Source organism: Heteronotia binoei, chromosome 4, assembly GCF_032191835.1.
Source record: "Heteronotia binoei isolate CCM8104 ecotype False Entrance Well chromosome 4, APGP_CSIRO_Hbin_v1, whole genome shotgun sequence".
NCBI classification, from domain to species: Eukaryota; Metazoa; Chordata; class Lepidosauria; order Squamata; family Gekkonidae; genus Heteronotia; species Heteronotia binoei.
The window spans coordinates 63,114,956-63,132,923 of record NC_083226.1 but is presented as its reverse complement, the minus strand read 5'-3'; the positions used below and the strand labels follow the sequence as shown (position 1 = coordinate 63,132,923).

Below are 17,968 nucleotides of genomic sequence, written 5' to 3'. Positions count from 1 at the left end.
TGCAAGAATGCCAATATGTCTTTCCCTTCATTTGAACATTATTCTTTATAAGTGATTCTCAACTTGGGGATCGAAGAGTCCTTGGGGGGGCCGGGGCTGCAGAGATATTGTAAACAGTCCTCAAATCCATATCACACTAAGCATTGCCATTTTGATCTCGTCTTTATATATCTTCTCAATCAACAGATACTAATAGTAAAGATCTACAAATTTCTTTAATGTTACTTGGAAAGACTAGAAACTATGACTCTATATCAGTTCAGGAAGGGTTTTTTTGTAGCAGGAAGTCCTTTGCATATTAGGCCACACACTCCGATATACTAAATCATCCAAGAACTTACAGGGCCACACAGTCCAGAAAATCTACAACAACCAATAGACCGGCCATGAAAGCCTTCAACAACACAACTTGCAGGGCTTTTTGGAGGATTGGGTACATCAGGGGTGTGCGGCCTAATATGCAAAGGAGTTCCTGCTACAAAAAAAGCCCTTACAGGTTTGAATCAGTTTGCAATTTATGCAGTTGCTTTGACTGTAAGCTGAAAGAGTCTGAATGTTACTCCAATTTAACATGCACTTAATAGGGAACAATTCTATATATATATGATAGGGAACAATTCTATATATATATATAAAGCAGAAACTTTATGTAAGTCTACATGTCAAACTGTTCCCCAAAACCGGTCTTGCTTTGTTGAGGTAGAATTTTTGCCTTTCATACCTGTCTTTTGGTCACAGTGCCATCTACGGGATCCACATATTCAAAGCTATTTGCTTTTTGCACACTGTAGACATTGCTTCCAACAGCAAACTGTTGATTACTGAATGACTTGTCAATGATCAAAGCTTCAAGGTCTCTCATTATAAAATATGCTGTTCTAGGATCCAGTGCTTCATAATCAAACCTTGAAATGTAGGAATAATAAAGAGAACAGAAGAAATACGGGAAGCATGAACTTCGGCAGTTTAATGCAAACTTGAAAAAGGAAAGCCAAATTTTAACATATTTGGAAAAGTGTCTTTAAAATTTGGTTTTGGAAACCAAAAGTAACATCAGCAGCACTGGGATTCTAACACCTAAGGTCACACCAGTACAGAAGTAGCCAATGACACCACATTGTCCATCTAAGTTTGCCTTCTGCTCCAACACATTGCTACATAAAAGGATTGTGAGGTATGCAGTATGTCACAATACCTTGGCAACAGTGTCCAAAGCTCTTTACCCTCCCATCTAGCACAAGAAAACTTCCCCTTGTTCTTCCTTTGCAAACCTCTTTGGAGCTACCTGCCCCAAGGAAAAAGCTGATGTGTTTACACATCTGACCTCTACTTGCTGAGGAACCACAGCAATGCCCCAGTTAGTCCAGAAAATGTCGGGAGCAGAGGAGATAAGAAGAGTTAGCTCACTATCATTGCTCACTCCTTCACTGCGACATTTCAAGCCAATTTTTAAGTGGGGAGGTATTATTGACAATTATGGGAAAGGAAGGCAAAACAAATTAACATCAAACAAAAGTAAAAAGACAACTTAACCAGCACTATGACATACTTTAAAATCCACTACAATTTCTAAGCATGTATGTGTGGGTGTGTGAAGTGGGAAGGAGGGGGAAATGTGTCTGTTATTTTTATTCTTTCATTTGTTTCTTACCATAGGTCACCTAGCTAATTGATTTCTTCTTTGTATTTTTCAATAAAACCTAATTGCAGAATCATCGGAAACCACAACTGGTATTCAGACGACTGCAGGGAGATGAATATTTCCTTTTATTTTTAAAAATATTTTTGCACAGCTGCTTTGGGTGCCTACTGGGGTTGAAATGGGGGAATAAATGAAGTAAGTAAATATATTTATTATGAATATAGTACTAATTGTTAAAAAGTACTTTTGGATTATGGACATTTGGCATTTTGCATACAACTTAAAACTTACGAATTTGTCTATTAAAATTCTAAGTATGAAAATTGTCTTGCACAATGAAGCACATTTCACCAAATACTACGGCATCTGTTGAGGCTCAACAGAACCAGGACTATACACTGCTGGTCTTTTTCTGTAGGGGAACTGATCTGACTTCAGTTTTTCACTCCCCTCCAAAGCCTCTCCCTAGGAAAAGTATAGTCTTTCCCCACAGTGTGGCCCAAAGCAGGAGAGGAGTGACTTCAGCAGGGCATAACAACAAACTCCACCATTTTCTCCAGGGGAGCTGATCTCTGCCATCTGGAGAGTAGTTGTAATTTTGAGTGATTTCCAGCCTTCACATGGAGATTGGCAACAATGATTCCCCACGAGGAAATGATTGGTTTGGAGTATGGAGTCTATTGTATTGCACCTGTCTGAGGTCCCACTCCTCTTCAAGCCACACCCTCTCCAGGCTCCACTTCTCAGTTCTCTAGGAATTTCCCAAACTGGAGTTGGCAACCCTTTCTCCTTCCCAGCCGCAGTAAGCAGCCAGGTGTGGGGTAGTCAACCTTTAGGTGGAGCCTGAAGATCTCCTGGAATCACAACTGAACTCCGGGCAACAGATCTCTCTCCCCCTAGAGAAAATAACTGCTTTTGAGAACAGACTCTGTGGGATTATATTCAGCTGAGGCTTCCCCCTTTACTGACAAAAACAACCTTGGTTACCCAGCAACAGCCTCTGGCTAGCAGCTTCCCCAGTGGCCCAATCCTCATCTGTTCTGGGGCAAGGCTGATGGAAGGAGGGAGGGAGTGACAGGAAAGAAGCGGCTGCCGCGGCCTCTGAAGAAACACTCCTGGCAGGGCCAGGCCTTGCCTTCTAGTCGAATTATCAGCTTCATTCCCTGTTTCTTCACTATCTCCCTGCTGCTGTTGTCTACTTTCTCTTCTGAATTCCACAGTGAGTGGGTAGGCGACAGCAGGTGGGAGAGAGGAGCAGGCCCAGCCAATGGTATGAAAGTTCTCTTGAGTGGCAATTGAATGGTCAATAACTAATGGAGTGCACACCACAGCCAATATTATCTATAATTCCAAGCCTTATCAATATAATTTTAGGATGCTCATTGGTTTTAGGTTATTCCTTGGGTTGCTTTTATTGGCTGTTTTATATTGTTTGATCTTATTTATTGGCTTATCTTGTTTTATTGATTTGGTTTAATGACATGATTTATTTTATTGACTTGGTTATATTGTCTGGTTTGCTTGGTTTTGTTGTGAGCCGCCTTGAGAATGTCTGGAGAGGCAGACATAATAATCAAAGGCAAGGAAGGCTCAGTGCCAGCCACAGTTGCACAATATGGTTCTGTCACTTTAACCACAGAGATCACGTCACTGTAGTAGCAGTGATGGCATAACTCACTGCTAGTTCTGTCACAACTATCACAATGTTGTTGTTTTTAAATTTCAGCATTATCACACTTTATGGGAGTGTGTTACTTTTATTTTCTCTTAATCATGTCTTTGCCAGAAACCTAAGATACATTAAAAACAAAATAAAACAATTTGAAAGGATCCAGTGCAGTTGAACCAATACAACCTAAACCAAGCATCCTCCTCAAGAAACAAACAGATTTGCTAGTTTTCATAGGTACTCCTACATTAGTTTGGCTTGACATTTTTTTAGAGCTCAGTTCAGCTGGCTTAAAATCAGACTCTATGCTTTGGAGGTAACTTGCAAAAACATGCTTGCCAGGTTAATGGCTTCATATAAGAGTTCTTTATAGAGGTCACCCCTTCCCCTTGCTAAATAACAAACATTGTTAAGTATGCACACCAAGTTTTAATAGTGGTCCGCAGTGTGACTTGAACACAGCCAGAAGCATATAGATATTACTAATATAATTATTTTTAAAGTACCAAAAAACCTATTAGGTGCTGTGAAAAAAAAAAGTTCCTTGTACGAAGTGGCTCTTCTGAACTGCATCAGTTATACATAGAAATCTGCAGTGAAATGGATTTCATTTCATTTTTCTTAAAGAGAAATGTTTGCATTAGCGCTAAGCAGAGAATCAGTCCTGGGTTTGTATTGCTCTGTGGTAGACTATTTACTGTACATGCATAACTGAAATGCTGCCAGGTTAGCAGCAGACTGTCCTATGGTGTACTAATCATACATTTGGATATTGCTATTCTTACCTGCAGAAGTAATGACGGCCAAATTTAGCCCAGTGTTCTCTGACAATCTCTTCCACACTTTGCTTACGGGCTGCCATGATAGAGAGCCAAACTAGGACAGCCCAAAGTCCATCCTTCTCACGGATGTGGTCAGAACCTAGGGAAAAAAATTAATGTATTTATTACGCATCAAACGGATTCTGAAGATGGAGAACAAAGACACTAGAACATAGTGCCTCATAACTACAATCACAGTCATCCTGACTACTTTTCCAAGAAAATAAAAATCCTGTCTGGACTGACAGATTACACATACCTAAGAACTCGATTCAAATAGCACATCAGTTGATCTTTGTTGTTTAAAAGTTGTACTAATATACATGGCACATTTTTAAAAAACATGATCCAAAGACGGTTGATAAGCAAGTGAGAAACCTTTATATTTATAATTCTACCCTAATTTAGCTGTTGAGATTGTATGTGCATGTGCATAACAAATTTGATTAGAGTAACATATTCTCAAGTACAGAAAGAATGAGAATCTATCATCAAGAGCATCTGAACAGGCCTACCATTCCTTCCCTCACCCCCATTCACATGCCTCAGCAACTATGAGTTGTCTGATTGTCTACACTGCGCTGCTAATTAACAAAAGCACTGCTCTCTTAAGGACTTATACATCACTTTTTGAGCAAATGACCCTCAAGTCAGCTTGCAAATAACTAAAAACAACATAGCAGAATGAAAAAACTGCAACAGCCCTTGGGCCTCTGGTCAGTAGCACTGGTCAGAATAGCCTTCCCTTCATATCTGCAGTGTACAGGCAAGTGTGAGTTACACAAAATGTTCTGTGAGGTAAGGCGAAAGAAAGCTCCCTCTGGCTCTTTGCTGGGTCCAGGCTGGTCTTCTCCAGGGGGCTGTGCAACTTTCCGCAAGTCTTTCCCCTCATGGTTGTCATTTCATATCTTTGACTTCTTCTTATTCAAGTTACTGAACAGAGCTAATAGCTGGTCATATAAACTTGGAGATGGAGTTGAAACAAAACAAAAAGCAACCTTCCCCTAAGAATGTATTCCTCCTACTGCCAAAGATTAAATCAAATGCAAAACTCGTGTGTGCAGCTTTCTCGATGGTGAAGAAAGTCTGCAGACGACGCCTGGAGTGTGATGGCTGTTGCTGCCCCCTTCTTTTTTAAAAGGCCAAGACATAACTCATAATATCCACATCATGCTAATTTCATCTGACAAACCTCTTTATGCTGCTGCAAAAAAGGAAGAAGTTGCTAAAGCATTGGTTGGACTCCAGGATCAGCTTCCAGGGAACTCTGAGAACACAAAGCCCAGTGAAACATTTCCAAAACCCCTTTGTCCTTTTATAGCATAAAGGATGCTTTTTTTTACCAGACAGCATTTTGTTATAAATGCAAGTGCTTACATTACTGAGAGATTATGGTCAAGACACTGTAACTAAGAAGACACTGCTGAAATGACTGTTTAGGTGCAGGTTTGTGGAACATATGAACATATGACGCTACCTTATACTGAGCTGCCTTATACTGAATCAGACCCTTGGTCCATCCAAGTCAGTATTGTCTACTCAGACTGGCAGCGGCTCTTCGGGGTCTCAAGCTGAGGCTTTTCATGCCTATTTGCCTGGACCCCTTTTTTTTAGTTGGAGATGCTGGGGATTGAACCTCGGACCTTCTGCTTACCAAGCAGATGCTCTACCACTGAGCCACCATCCCTCCCTGTACCTCTCTCTTTTTTAAGTCACAGCGTAAGACAGTAATTTGGGGGCCAATTTGAATAAAGTTTCCAAGAACAAATCATAGATCAAACTCTGTTTTGAAGTCGATAAAGAATTATTCTTGGTGCTGGCTTAGTTCCCAAATATGTGACGGGGGAGAAACAATGCTAAAATAAGGAGAGTTAAAAAGTTACATTTTTAATTCAAGTACTGATCAATAAAACAATCATGGATTTGTGTAGCACTGTTCTTTTCAACAGCTGAGGAATCTTTCATATACCATAAACATTTGTTACTTTATGATACAAATACATGTTTACAGTCTTTAAAAAGTAGAAAAGAAATTTTTTTCCACTGAATTAATGCATCTGTCCTAGACAATCATGTGCTTATAAACACAACAGCTGCTTCCACACAGCAAGGATCTCTATGTAGGTCTTGTTGCTGCTGCAAATACAAATGCATTAGCAGTGGCAATGGAGTGTCCACTCAACAGTTTCCCCTACATTTTTCATTCCTCTGCCCCTACAGGCAGTATTTTGCTGTACATTATTAGAAGATCAATTTTACAACTTTTAAAAATCAGCAATTGCTATATCACTATAACACTGTAACATTACAAGTGGGGATGCTCATGACTAGGGGAGGGGAATCCCATCCTCTCCCTGCCAGTTTTTCAGTGGTCATCCCACTCACAAGTAGCTCTGCCACCTCTGTCAGCTTGGCAGATGAAGGAGCGGCTGCTCCTGCATCTCACCAGCTGCCACCATTCTGCAATGCTAGCTGTGGAGAGGACAGTGATGAGAGACCTTCCTCCCTGCAATGCTGCTGTCTCGGCCTGTCTGTCTTACATGATGGCCTCTGGGGGGGGGGGGCAGTTTCACCTCCTCCTCGCCCACCTATGTGCAATGTCCCTGCCTCAGCCTGACTGGCTTACCTAGCAGCAACTCTCACTCAGCTGCAAATTTATTCTATCAATTTGTAATGTCCATGCCTCAGCACAACTGGCTCAGCTTAGGTGGCTCCTCTAATGCTCCTAAAAAAAAAAATTCTTACAATGTAGCATCACAAGATCTCAGCATTTTAACATACCATCTCCCCAGTTTTTCTACAAACCTGACCATTCTCCCAGATCTGTGGGAAAGTGTCTACTACAGCCCCATTTTCTGGTCTATTGATCTGCATTAGAAAAGACTATTCGGGGATGGCATTGTGTGAATGCTCCAAAAACAACCCCTGTTGTAGTCTAGATACCAAACTGTAGCAAAACTTTGTGGGAAGCAACCCCATTCTCCTGAATATGGGAAATGTTTTGCAAGGGAACAGCAGGGAATGCAGGATCAACATGGATCAGCCTAAGACCAAGGGATGCTATCTGCATAACATCAGTTCAATTATGTTCATATTTTGTTCATATATTAATGTAAGAATGAAACTGTGCCCACAGAACACATTTGTGCTTTGGTTAAATTAATGCATGTGTGTTTTGGATGTGTGTGTGTATATATATATCCAGAAGAAAGATGCATGAGTTATATTCATCAGGCCATTGTATTGAAACTAGAGACAGCCACAAATTAAACCATGAAGCAAAATGTGTCACAAATTTTGTCCTATTTCTCATTCAGGAACAGGAGTTCATGGAGGCTCCCCCAGTCATGAACATTCTCATGTCTACTTCTGGTGAGTGACTCCTACTGGGGGTATGGAAGATAATCAGAGAGGTAGCTAAATAAAGCCTGCCCCTGAATGTGGGCTTTGGTATTCCAAAGAGGTCTCCCATCCAAGTACTTGCCAGAGTTGACCCTGCTTAGTTTCCAAGATCTGAAGAGATTGGGCTTGCCTGGGCTATCCAGGTTAGGGCTAGACTGTGGTCCCTTTCAATGGAGTTTGCAGGGACATGATCCCCATGAACCAGTTTATGAATGGGCCTTCTGGCTCAGTCCTGGTCAGCTGGTGGCTCAGCCATGAACCAATATAATGCAGTTTGTAATTCTTTATGGATTTCATCATTTGACAGATTTCAAGCCAGATGTGAATGTAATGGATCTGGGGACTTTCATGCTGTGGACTTACACAGGCCTACAAAAGTTGCCTTCATCTTGATCACCAAGATGAAGGCAGTGCATTGACTAGACATTGTGACCTACCTACCAAGTATACAAGCTCTCACCCCCACAACATGGGTAATAAAGCCAGGAGGTTTGTGGGGATACTAATGGACCAGTATATATAGCTACTGAGCTATACAATCATAATATAAGTAGGTCTTCATTAAAACACCCAGTTCCCATAAGCATCCAGTTTTCAAATAGGTCTGATGCCATTATGTTTGACATAATGTCTGCCACACAAAGTACATGACGTCTCACCCGTGCCAAAGCTTTCTTCTCCACAGAGTGAGCATCGACCAGAATCCATCAGATTTGAGAAGAACCTCCAGCCTGATGGTGTTTCATACACAGGGACTTTCATAGATTTTGCCACCCTAAGAGAGACATCACAGAGCACAAGATCAGGATGGTTCAACTGTTTCACAAACTTATTGCAAATTTATTCTATCAAGAGGTTTATTTACTAAATACTAAAAGATAAGACTGCCACACAGGCAGCGGCAAAACCAGTCACTACAACCAATGATAAATATAAGGAATCACTTAAGGAAGACATGTGGAAGTCTTGAAACTGCAGAATGAAGCCTTCAGAGTGTCCAAAAGACAGATTGTTAAATTTGCATCCTGCCTTTCCTCCACTCTTTTCCTCCATTTCCTCAAGCAACACACACAGGTTCCCAAAAGACCTATCCAGGCATTGATCATACCTGATTGGTACATAACGCAGCAGTCTTAATAAAATATTCAGATCTTATCATTAGCTAATGATTGTGTATTTAGGGTATGAAGTAGTAGTTTAAGAGTGGTTGATTTATGGTTAGAAAACCAAAAGTTAAACACTATTCACAAAAGTTGAAAATATACTAAGAAGGATTGAGACAAAGCTGAGCACGTTTTCCTTGAAAAGCAATCATATATTTAAATCTTCCATTTAAGTCAACTTAGGAAGGATCACGTCTCTATTTGTGTACTTTCTCTGCCACTGTAATTCTCATAAGGCCAAACTGTTTTACATTAAGAGCTGTGTGCCATATGAGTAAGGAAGTCCTCAAGAATATACTAGGAACTGTAAAAGTCTCAATTCCTAGTTTCCCCCCATAGCCGTATGGAAAGAGACTCCTGAGATTTTTTGCTAAATCTAATAAATTAGATTATTTTTTTTTCAATATGACTAGAGCAAAAAATGGACCAAAACAAATTTTGTGCTGATTTTTTTTCTGACCTACAAAATGAGAGAGGTTTTTTAAAAGAACTGAGAAAGTATTCATAGCATATCTCTATCTCCCCTGGCTTTCTCATATACCAGGTGTCAGCTGCACACTTTTAAAAATGCTGATGGTGGCATGGGAGAACTGCCTGAAATGTCTGCAGTGTGTACACTAGCACCTCACTTACACACAATTCATTCCTAGGAAACACAAGTCACATGCAATTAGTTAAGTGACATGAAAATACAGACTGGATTTTAAAAGATGCTTAGAAAATAGTTGGGCTTAGAATGAAGTAAATAAGCATCCACACTATCCTTTCAGAATTTAGGTCCATTGTAAATGTGACAGTCAACTAAAAAAAAATGATGAAAAATTGAGGACACTGGCAATTAATAGCTAAAACACATGGAAGGATAAGTTTTTTAAGACACATGCTAAAATACACGTATGGAAACTTACATTATGGCCTAATCTATTTATTTAGAAGATTTATACCTTTCCTCTCAACCCCAGAGTTTTAGATAACTAACAAAAACAGTAAGATAAAACAATACAATATAACAAAAGTATAAAGTTTACTCTAAAATTCAGCACAAAACCCAGCAATACAAGAACATAATGAAAAACAACAACAGGATTTTTTAAAAAATGTCATCTAAATAAGAGAAATTATGTATCACATGAATGGTTTTAGTATTTTGAAGATCACTATTTTTATTTATTTTATTAGTACTAACCTTTATGGCTAGACAGAAGATCCTGAATATAAAGTTAAGAAGTTTATATTGACTACAGCTGTTTCAGATGCATTCTCCTGAAGCTACTGACATATGATATTTCAAGCCAACTATATATTGGGATGGAAGGAGACTACATTATCCAACTGATAAATGTGTCAACCTAACTTTATCTCTTTAGTGACATGAGTCCAACAATGAGGATGTCTAATCAGTGAGCACAAACTGGAACAACAGGTAGAAGACAATGAGAAAAATCTCAAATGGACAACAGAGAGGCTGGATATGGGGGTGGGGAAAAGAGAAATTCCAAACAAGTGGTAAATTTCAGGACTATACTAGTGTTACAGCCCAGAGAAGTCAGTCACTGGAAAGATCATCATGAATATCTACATGGACACTTCATGCTATAAGGCTATTATCTTCAATTGTGTCTGGATTTGTGTATTTGTGGCTCTTATTAACAGTGCTGAAATATATATATATGCAGAAACATACTGAAATTCTGTTCAGAAATCCATTCCACTCCTGCATTCCCCCTTTTAAAAATCTACATAATGCGGCAAAGTCTGCAGGAGCTACACTTAGGTGCAACAACTGTGAATTACACTTTGCCATTTTGCAACAAGCAGGATATTTAAGCACAGTTTAGATGGAAGACACTTTCTTTTTCAAAGCTGGTTTTCTACAAGCTAGTTAGTCCCCATGTCTCTTTCTGTTATAGCCAAATTTAAACAATTGTTTTCAAGGCACCAGGCTCTTTTCATGCATGACCACAAAATATTTAAGTGCTAAACACTACAATTTATTTCAGCTGTGGAATCACAAAATTAGCTTCAATGCAAGACTTGTATAAGATATGACAGTTAGGCTTTCCTGCTTCTTTCTCAGCATAAATTAATTTCTAAAGTTTATACTGCTTATGTACACAAAAGATTCACACACAAGAGTTTGCCCCAAGGACGGTATTAGTTCTAGCTGCTACATACAGAAATGGAACAAATTTTTTATTTATTCTTAGAAGACTTGTAGAGTTCAAAGGGTTGCGTGCAATTCAAACATAATTCACAGTGTAATCTAAATACACTGTTCTTTAATGTCCACATTATAAAGAAAATGAAATGAGTCCATTTTCTATAGTTTTCTTGCTTTGTAATGAAAAATACTGCCAAATACTATATCCCCAACAAGTAGGCTTCCCAACCCTCCCGCTCTGGCGGGGGACCCCCGAATTTTCAGCCTCATCTCCCGCTCCCCAAAAATCTGGGGGCGGGGGGGGAGAGAGAGCTGGGCGCCTGGGCCGGGCCTTCCCACCAGCCAACAGACCCGGGAGCGGAGAGGAGGAGGCAGCAGCTAGTGGCCTGTCTGCACCGCCACCAACCAGCCCTCGACAGCGCTCCCAGGTAGCCTCCCCTCCCCTTGGGGCTGAGCGGCGCATGGCCTTCGAACCGCGCGGGCTGCTGCTGGCCGCGGCCTCGGGGCTGCCCGTGGTGCCGCTGGGCCTGGCTGCGGGGCTCCTGCTCTCCTCCGCCACGCCGCCCCACCGCTGCTGCCCTGACCCGGCCCTGCTGCCCTTGGCCCTGCACGCCACCACCGCCCACCTCCTCCGGCTGCTGGCTGTGGCCAAGGGGCTGCCCGCGGTACCGCTGGGCCTGGCTGAGGGGCTCCTGCTCTCCTCCGCCACGCCGCCCTACCGCTGCCGCTCCGACCCGGCCCTGCTGCCCCTGGTGTCCCTGCTGCCCCCTGCCCTGCGCAACGTCGCCGCCGCCCACCTCCTCCCGGCTGCTGACCGCGGCCTCGGGGCTGCCCGCGGTGCAGTGCAAGGGGCTGCTCCCCCTCCCCCCCAAAGGATGAGCCAGGATGGGCCGGGCAGGCCCTGCTTGGGAGGGGGTCATGCCAGCTTCCTTCTTACAGTCCCCAGGGGAGGTGGGGGGAGGGCCTTGTTTGCAGGGCATGAGTGGCCTGCTCTCTCTCTCTCCCCAAACTGTCCTTGCTCAGTCTCCCCTCCTCCGAGATGTGCTGCAAAGAGGCAGCAGCAGCCCCAGCTTCCTCACTGAAGGGTTGAAGAGCTGAAGACAGTGAGCAATTCTGAGCCTGCTGGAAGACCGTGTGCACCCCAAGGAAGCTGCAGCACCGCGGTGTGAGTCACGCTGTCCCCCCACCCCACCCCAGCAAGCAGGCAGCGGGGGAGAAGCGGGCAAAGAGACGGCTTTCTGCCTCCTCCTCCTCTGGGCTGAGATGTTCCAGCAAGCGGCAGCCAGGCCCAGCAGCACCGCGGGCAGCCCCGAGGCCACTTGCTGGCACATCTCGCCGCTCCGACCCGTCCCTGCTGCCCCTGGTGTCCCTGCTGCTCCATGCCCTGCGCAACGTCGCCGTCGCCGCCCACCTCCTCCGGCTGCTGGCCGCGGCCTCGGGGCTGCCCGCGGTGCCGCTGGCACTGGGCCTGGCTGCGGGGCTCCTGCTCTCTGCCACGCCGCCCCACCACTGCCGCCCCGACCCGGCCCTGCCGCCCCTGGTGTCCCTATCCTTCATTATTTCATATGGCCGAAAGGAATTGAAAAGGTGTGCCTTCCCTTTAAATGTGATGGCCAGAACTTCATTTATGCTTGTCACACCCTTGCTCCTGGCTCCACCCCTAATGTCTCCTGGCTCCACCCCCAAAGTCTCCTGGCTCCACCCCCAAAGTCCCCAGATATTTCTTGAATTGGCCTTGGCAACCCTACCAACAAGGATGGGCTACAAGATTGTTAGATATTGGATTTATATCCTTCACTCCGAAGAGTCTCAGAGCAGCTCACAATCTCCTTTACCTTCCTCCCTCACAAGAGACAACCTGTGAGGTGGGTGGGGCTGGAGAGGGCTCTCACAGCAGCTGCCCTTTCAAGGACAACCTCTGCCAGAGCTATGGCTGACCCAAGGCCATGCTAGCAGGTGCAAGTGGAGGAGTGGGGAATCAGACCTTGTTCTCCCAGATAAGAGTCCGCACACTTAATCACTACACCAAACTGGCTCTCCAAGCTACAAGCTATTAGGAACACCATATCTGACAACACCACAGTCAACATTGCTATCAAGCTCTGCCAGTTTGCCCTCAACTGCAACTACTTCAGATTTGGTGAAGATTTATTCCTTCCAATCAATGGCACAGCCATGGGCACTTGCATGGCTTCCCAATATGCCAATATTTTTATGGCTAACACACAGCAGTGCTTCCTCACCTTCTATATGTTATCATTTCCCTTGTCCCTGACATTTAATGATGACATTTTCATCATTTGAACACATGAGAAAGAAAGCACTGGAGAAATTTCACCAGGCCTTCAGCAACTTCCACCCCACCATCAACCTGACCATGAACCAATCCATTCAGGAAATACAGTTTCTAGACACCACTGTACAAATATAGAATGCAAGCATAAAAGCTACCTTATACTAGTTGATCAAAATGGGTAGTCATGTTAGTATGTCTGTAGCACTAGAAAAGAGTAAGAGTCCAGTAGCACCTTGAAGACTAATGAAGTCTGTGGTAGGGTATGAGCCTTCATGAATCACTACTCACCTCCTCAGGTACAGGTAGAAACTTCAGATACATTCTACCTTCCTGAGCAGTGACTTACGAAAGCTCATATCCTACCACACATTTTGTTAGTCTTCAAGGTGTTACTGTACCAGGGGTGGCCAATTTGCTTAACGTAAGGTGTCTGAGAGCCGCAAGACATGAACGTCAGATGTTTGAGAGCAGGCAGGAGGAAGGAAGGAAGATGGGGGAGAGGGGAGGGAAAGGTGGAAAGAAAGGAACTTTAACTTTAAATGCATTCTCCAATCTGGTTGACAGGGTTAGGGGGGCTCCAAGAGCCACACAATATGTGTGAAAGAGTCACATGTGACTCCCAAGCTGCAGTTTGGCCATCCCTGTACTGGACTCTTACTCTTTTCACCTTATATTGGAAACTTATTGCCAAAAATATCTACATGCTTCCAGTCACTATCCTAAACACACCATATGATCCACTGCCTACAGACAAGCTCTATGTAATAGCTACATCTGTTCTGACCCCTCAGACAGAGATTCTCACCGACAGGATTTACAACAGGCATTCTTGGATTTACAATACCCACTTGATGAAGTTAAGAAATAAAACCCAAATGATATGAGGAGAAAACCTTGTACAAAATAGGCCCAAATGAAACAACAGAACACAACTGGTGGTCAAATACAGCTCTCAGCTCAAACTAGTTCAACGCATCATTAAACTTACAACCTATGCTGGAAAATGATATTCCCCTCTCACAGGCATTGGGAGGCAAACAGACAGTCCTAAGTTTAAATAACTCCTCACTTACAGCGATACCCTTCGTAACATGGACATGGACTCTGGGACCAGGGCCTGCAACAAACCAAGATGTCAACATTATCCCCATATCCACTCTGATAACATAATAACTGGACAAGGCAACATGAGCTATACCATCTCAGGTTCATTCACTTGTTCATCTTCCAACATTATATATGCCATCAAATGTCTGTAATGCCCTCTACATAAAACAACATGTCAATTCCTAAGCAAAAAAAGGACATTAAAAAACACAACATTCAAAAACATTTTAACCTTCCAAGTAATTCCATAGCAGACTTAAGAGTGGCAGTCTTCAAACAAAAAAGCTTCAAGGGGAAATTACAATGTGAGACTGTGGAACCTGAGTTCATTCACAAGTTTATTATTTATTAGATTTTTGACCGCCCCTCCTGATGGTCAGACTCAGCGCAGCTTGCATCAGGTACATGCAAAAATAAATTAAAACCAACATAAACCAGTAAAACATCAGATTCATTTAAAAGCAGATGGGGTCAAAGTTCTAATAGAGCCAGTTTGGTGTAGTGGTTAAGTGTGCGGACTCTTATCTGGGAGAACCGGGTTTGATTCCCCACTCCTCCACTTGCACCTGCTGGCATGGCCTTGGGTCAGCCATAGCTCTGGCAGAGGTTATCCTTGAAAGGGCAGATGCTGTGAGGGCCCTCTCCAGCCCCACCCACCTCACAGGGTGTCTGTTGTGGGGGAGGAAGGTAAAGGAGATTGTGAGCCGCTCTGAGACTCTTTGGAGTGGAGGGCAGGATATAAATCCAATATCATCTTCTAATAATAATAATGCTGTCTCATGGCACTATCGAAATCCCAGTAGTGTCACTATCTTGCAGGGGGGTGGAAGTAAGGGTGCCAAACTGAACCATTGCTACCTTCAACCAAATGCCCGGCAGAACATGGCAGAACACAGCAGAACATGCCTTACAGGCCCTATGGAAAGACAGTAACTCCTGCAAGGGCCAGATGGAATTTGGCAGAGAGTTCTACCAGGTTGGGGCCAGGGCAGAAGAGGCCCTGGCCAAGGTCAGCTGGCTATCTCTCGGGCTGGGGACCCACAGCAGATGTTGATCACCAGAGCACAAGGCTCTCCTAGGGGTATACCAGGAAAGGCAGTCCTGAAGGTACGTAAATCCCTGGCCATTAAGGGCCTTATAGTTCAGGACAGTGGACCCCACCTGCAGGGTTGAATAGTGACATAGGATTCTTATCTCACTGCAGATGTTAATTTTCTGCCCCCAAGCATTTCCCCTCTGTTCTAATTAAGCTGATTACAATACGCATTGTACCTTTGCCTCCTTTACAACACTCCTCCCACCTTCTGCCTGGGCTATATCTCCATTCCTACTCATGTCTGGAAAAGGGAGCTTTGACTCTCTAGAGCAGTGATGGAGAAACTTTTAGAGACCGAGTGCCCAACTGCAACCCAAACTGCATGTGTGCTCCCTGCCCCCCCCGCCCCACCTTCCCTCCCTCCCTGGAGCTGCAATGCAACTGCGCTCCATGGCCCCCTCCTCCTCAGAGGCCACACTGTGTCGAAGCTGGACCCTACCGACTTCGATGCGGTCAGCGCACCTTCAAATTCTTTGAAGCCCGCTCCCCCTCACTTCTGATTCCAGAAGGGGGGAGAAGATTTCTCCCACATGAGCTTTAAAAAGTTAGAAGGTGCGCTGGCAGCATTGAAGCCGGTAGGGTCCAGCTTCAGTGCAGCACGGCTCAGCAGGCCTCTGAGGAGGGGGACCATGGAGCGCCACTGCATTGCAGCTCCAAAAAGGAAGGCGGGGGGGAGTGGCGCCACAGAGGGGGGGCTCATGCGCGGGGGGGGGGGTAAGAGAGTGCACATGCCCACAGAGAGGGCTCTGAGTGACCCCTCTGGCACACGTGCCATAGGTTCGCCACCATTGCTCTAGAGTTTATACCCTGAAAATGTTGTTGGTCTCTAAGGTGCTAGTGGACTTGAATCTAATTGTTATAATACAGACCACCACAGTTACCCTCTGAAACTGCCAAATTGCAGAAGTCTAGTAGCAGTGACCAGACCTGAAAAGCCAAAAAGACATACTTTGTATTTAAATGTAAACATTTTAAATCTGCTTAAAGCATAAAGGAATGGATTCAAAATAGTATAATCCCAGTATACAAATCTAAAAGGGTTTAGGCTTCATCCTGGGGAACAGGGGAGGAAAAACCTCAACAGGGCCCAGGGCAAACTGGTTTTAGAAACCAAACAGAATTTCAGATTCAGCTTTGGCTCTTGTACTGGAATCATGTATTTAAATATAAAATCAAAAATTCTACTGGGTTATCATAGGCTGATTACCTATTAATACTTCAGCAGAATTTCAATATCCTTACATACCCTACTAACCCAAACGTATTTAAAGATTTTTTTAAAAAAAAATGGGGGGGGGGTTTAGCTTATAACTATAACAGCACCTAATTGTAAGCATAAAGTATTACACAAGAATGTACCGTATCACCTATTTTTATCTATTTCATACATTTACCAAGCAGAATAAGATAAAGAAAGAAAACATGAACAGTGTCAAATGTTTTCATTTTAGGATTTCCATTGTCTTCTTGTTCTTGAGCTCTTTTCACTATGAGGCAGTGGGTAAAAGCAGCTTTCCACTATTGTAGAAAATTACTTTGACTACACAAATTAGCAATTTACCTTTGGTTACCAAGATTCAGATCACTGCATACTTCATGTTCGCTTTACATGGTAAAATAAAAGCACCAGACAGAACAGCCATTGAGAATGGATGTCCACAAGATATTGGGCTGTTTGTTCATCCTGTGTATATTTAATAAGGCCTACTGTGTTTATTATCACAAGAAAGAGGATTGTTATAAAATTAGTCATCACACACATAACAGCCTCTTCTGCAATACCTGAAATGTCAGGAATTTGTGAACAATGCAAACATGAACTAAATGAGAGTGACTCAACATATGACAGTATTCAGATATTTTTCCCAAGCTCTTCTTTTTAGAAGATTTCCAAATTATGCAAACAACTTGCTGAACCCCCGCCCCCCCTAGTTTGAAGTGTTACACTCTGGTGCCTGTACTTCTCATCTGACCCTATTAAACCCTAACACTGTAACAGTGGCAGCCCTATGAAACGGATGCTTGGCTCCTGGATATTTTCACTCTGCATGCACTGTGTTCCCTTAAAAGGCATCAAGTGTATATACTGAGAGTGAAACCAAACAACTGCCAATCCCCCATATATGGTAAAGTGTTACAGATCCTATTCCCCGCTGTCTTTAATTTATGAGCTGGATAGCAGTGGAATGGTCCTCCTTAAACAGATAACCAGGGATGTTTCAGAGAATTAAGATACAAAATGACAAATAGGTTTCTAGAAGAACAAGGAAGGATAAAATATAAGGGAGTTGGAAGCAACAAAGAACATCTGGTCCAACCCCTTGGTTTTAAGTCAGATTCTATAGAACAAATTGTTTCAGACACCTCACATATCTTAATTTGCAAGTTCTCTGCCTACTATTATAAATGTTATTTCCAACTGTGAGTTTTATTTCATGCACACAAAATTATACACAAGTTTAAAAGATGCATATGCTTTCAACACAAGTCAAACAAAAAGGAATCCCTTTTCCTCTTGGAGTGAAAAAGGCAGATACATAATTTTCTCCTACAAGCTCTAATAAGAGCTAAATGGGAGTCCTTTTGCTCCCTTTCCCTGCCCAACCTCCAC

The 17,968-nt window shown here is 43.1% G+C and overlaps 1 protein-coding gene across 1 annotated transcript in view; it reads right to left on the bottom strand.

Annotated features, from left to right (window-relative positions):
- Positions 1-17,968, bottom strand: part of PGM5 (phosphoglucomutase 5) — an 88,649-nt gene that overhangs the window by 22,153 nt on the left and 48,528 nt on the right. Inside the window, exons 7-9 of the mRNA XM_060237428.1 lie at positions 8,194-8,309; positions 4,097-4,232; positions 722-905 (exon numbers count right to left, since the gene is read on the bottom strand). Of these exons, the coding sequence (XP_060093411.1) occupies positions 722-905; positions 4,097-4,232; positions 8,194-8,309 (436 nt within the window). The remainder of the gene's footprint in view (positions 1-721; positions 906-4,096; positions 4,233-8,193; positions 8,310-17,968) is intronic.